The sequence below is a fragment of the Mizuhopecten yessoensis genome, unplaced genomic scaffold, assembly GCF_002113885.1.
Source record: "Mizuhopecten yessoensis strain PY_sf001 unplaced genomic scaffold, ASM211388v2 scaffold6459, whole genome shotgun sequence".
NCBI classification, from domain to species: Eukaryota; Metazoa; Mollusca; class Bivalvia; order Pectinida; family Pectinidae; genus Mizuhopecten; species Mizuhopecten yessoensis.
In genome coordinates, this window is record NW_018406560.1 from 128,260 (window position 1) to 131,822 (window position 3,563).

The 3,563-nt window shown below is 40.0% G+C and overlaps 1 protein-coding gene across 1 annotated transcript; it reads left to right on the plus strand.

Annotated features, from left to right (window-relative positions):
* Nucleotides 1-576: 576 nt before the first annotated feature.
* Nucleotides 577-2,776, plus strand: LOC110452199 (transcription factor SOX-11-like). The gene has a single exon (XM_021500567.1). It carries the CDS (start codon nucleotides 736-738, stop codon nucleotides 1,774-1,776), a length of 1,041 nt encoding a protein of 346 aa, XP_021356242.1. The 5' UTR covers nucleotides 577-735; the 3' UTR covers nucleotides 1,777-2,776.
* The last annotated feature ends 787 nt before the right edge of the window (nucleotides 2,777-3,563 follow it).

Genomic DNA, 3,563 nt, shown 5'->3' on the forward strand with positions numbered 1-3,563 from the left:
TATATATATACTTGTAAACACTTGCCGAGGAGTGTCAATACTAATAAAGTATTTGTGTTCAATCGCTCGCTCACCACATGTTACTTTCTAAAATTCAAAGGAAAAACAATATTAGAATTAAAAATAAACACTGATTCATAGTTTACATTGTGATTAAATCATATTGATTTTTAAATCCCGTAATTCTTTTATTTTCTTAAATATTTAAAAGTTGTGTACCGGGTCAGCCTAGCGTGATTAGGATCGCTGAATGCCTTCCTGATGGTGTCATTTATAATACCGCAGCAAGTTTTACAACAATGTTTTTGTATTGTCACAGATTTAATCTATGCTAAGCTTTAATATGACTTTACAAGTAAGCATGACTGGACACTGGTGCTGTCTATTTTTGTGAAGTTTTCGTCGAGTATCTAAGAAAAAGTAGGTTGGAATTTTAATTGATATACTGCCTGCTTTGTACCTCAATCATTGGTACATTAATATGCAGAACGCCCCTTTAGGGCGGAGCTACGCGGCCTCTAGCTGATTGGGCGAATTCGAAACCATGCCGTCACGTGATATAGCTAACCCGCGTGTATAGAAAGAAGGTTTACGCCACGATATTCTCAGTTTATGTAGTGATACCAAGCTGTGTATAGACGTCAGGGAAACAGTCCTTCTACCGAAGGCACTGTACCCAGTTTGCTTTAGTTTTCTTCGTTTGGAATTTAAGAACAGTGATATTATAAAGTGACAATGGTTCCACAGAACAGCCCGGCGGGCCAGCAGTCCGGTAATTTTGGTTCTCAGCAGATCGATCCTGAATCACATACTCCATACACTGATGCGACTCAATGCAAAAAAGCATCGAATCATGTGAAGCGCCCTATGAACGCTTTCATGGTGTGGTCTCAAATTGAAAGGAGAAGGATCTCGGAAGTTTCCCCGGATATGCATAATGCTGAAATAAGTAAAAGACTCGGAAAACGGTGGAAGTTGTTGACGGAGACCGAGCGACAGCCATACATCGAGGAGGCCGAGAGGCTCCGACTTCTACACATGCAGGAGTACCCCGATTACAAATACCGTCCTAGGAAAAAGGCAAAACCAGTCGGTAAACCCGAAAGTGGAAAAGTGACAAAAAGCTCAAGTAAACACAGGCATGACAAACACCGACAAAAATCAGTGAGCAGGGGATTTTTAAACACTACGAACAATCTCAATGTGAACACTGCTAATGCTGACAGTCGACTCCGACTCAAGCTAACAATTGACAAAAAGTTCAAAGACAGTATAAAAGCGAGTCGACATGTCCCAGTGTCTTCCTGTCAACTCACCCCTCCCGCCAAAGTGCCGTCCAGCCCCTCGGTGTACTCGCCCCCGACCCCCGAGTCCACGAGCTTCTACCCAGAGGAAATCTACGACACCCCGGCGGCCTCTCCACAGGAGGAGCCCGCCAAGACCAGTCTACCTCGCCAGGCTGCTAACCCCTCCCAACACGGAGACGGGTCCTCCCTAGCCGATCTCGACAATCTCACGGACGTTTTACAAATGCCAACTAACTGGCAGCTTGAACTGGGGAATCTGGATCTCAGCAAATTAGCTGATACAGACTTCCCAAACTTTGATATACAACAGGCACAACAGACCTGTCACGTTTCCAGTGCTATGTCCACATCAAGCAATGGATCACATTTTGAATTCCCGGATTATTCCACGCCAGAAGTGTCCGAAATGATCGGTCTGGAAAATGAGTGGTTGGACATATCAGTGCTGGGGTCGATCGCTGCCCATTAGACTGGCTGTGTGGGTAAGACCGTCTTACTCCATGGTACTTACTATATAATTATGTCGATCTTTCATTCATTGTGCAAATGTGTGTATAAACGGGACAACGTGCAAAAAGTGAGGACTTGCAAAACTGGGAGGAATACTGTCATTCAGAGTGCTCCACTAGGTCCGATGGAGAATGTATATATTAAGTTAATATAGGGCTGTGTGGTATAGTTAGGTCCGCAGTATGTGTGTTGTGAGTAGGTCTCATACTGTAACCGACAAAATGGGTTAATAATTTTACCCGTGGACGGACTCAAATCAGGTCAGTACACTTACCCATCGAAATTCATGTGTTTTTTTTCTACCGCAATTATTTAACCGATGAAATGCAATAACTGGCGATATTGTATCTGACCACTGGTATAATTAGTACTCATCATGTCGCGGGGACATTTTCATAAAGGTATATTTTCATATTCCATAATTGTTGAAACAGCAGGGAACTTTGTATTAAGGAAATATCCGAAACGCAAGATGTAAATATTGTAAATTTGTTCAAAGAGTATATGTTGACAAACAAATCCATCTTGATAATTTTGTACATTTTGTAGAGATTTGATGGAACTGAGAGTGAGAATGTATTTTATTATAGTGAAATCTCGGTAACATCATCTCTTGATTTTATAACATTTTCTATTTACTGTTATTTTAAAGAAGAAGCATTTTTTTGTAGAGAAAAGATAAATAATCTCTAAATGTTAATGTACAAAAATGATGGGGTTTATTTATTGTGCTAGAAAAACTGTTATTTATAAGACCCATCGGTAAGTGAGCGAGTGAGCCAGTGAGAGCGTTACATATATATTTGATATGCATATCCAACGAAAACAAGTGTGTGTTTACGTATGGCTACAGAAACAAAACTGGCCAAATGTAAATATTATGTGCACATCCAAAATTGTGCATTCATTTATATTAATATTATTATGTTGTAGTGAAAAAATACAACAAATTTTCTACATATCTTGGTTGTTGTTATATATTGATTATCAGTAGTGTGGGTATGAAATACCAGACGGCACACACATGTGTACTCACTGTTTACTTCCAACTAAAGTCACGTGGAGTTGGCTCCGCCCACAGCGTAATGCGACAGTTGTCAATCATAGCTAAGTGTCATAATTGCCAAATTTCACGGTTGAGTGTTTTCCAACGAAAATATTGTTTACGCGTCACTCGACTGTACGTAATGTCAACGGATGTAGGAAATTGTGTGGGTTAAACACTATTATACATCATTTACATGGCGATAGAGTCTCTTTTTTTTGTCAGAGGTGTTTCCGATAGATTTGAATGGGAGGCCTGGGGTTGTTTACACGCCGACTTAGCGAGAAGGATATTGTATTAAACGCGCTAATTGCTAATGAAGTGTAACTATGACACCTAGAGTTGACAACTGTGCGTGTAACGCTTAAAAGTGTCAAAATTTACCTTGAATTAAAACAGGTTTGTTTACTACGAACTCGACAGTGTTCGCGGAATCGATCTTTCTACCACCATACACCCAAACTTGAGAACGTTTAAAAATGTCAATGGGGGAGATAACATGTGCTCAGAATTAAAAGCTTAAATAAAATGTGTGTATGTACACCCTAAGGAGAAAACCACTTTTAAATGACATCTTTTGAGCTGTTCTTTCTGGTGAAGTCATCATTTCTTCCACTGATTCTGGTTGAAAATGTTCAATTTTAGGGTAAAAAATCGAGAGTCTCCCTCCAAAATAGTGAGAGATCGCAAATATGTACAGA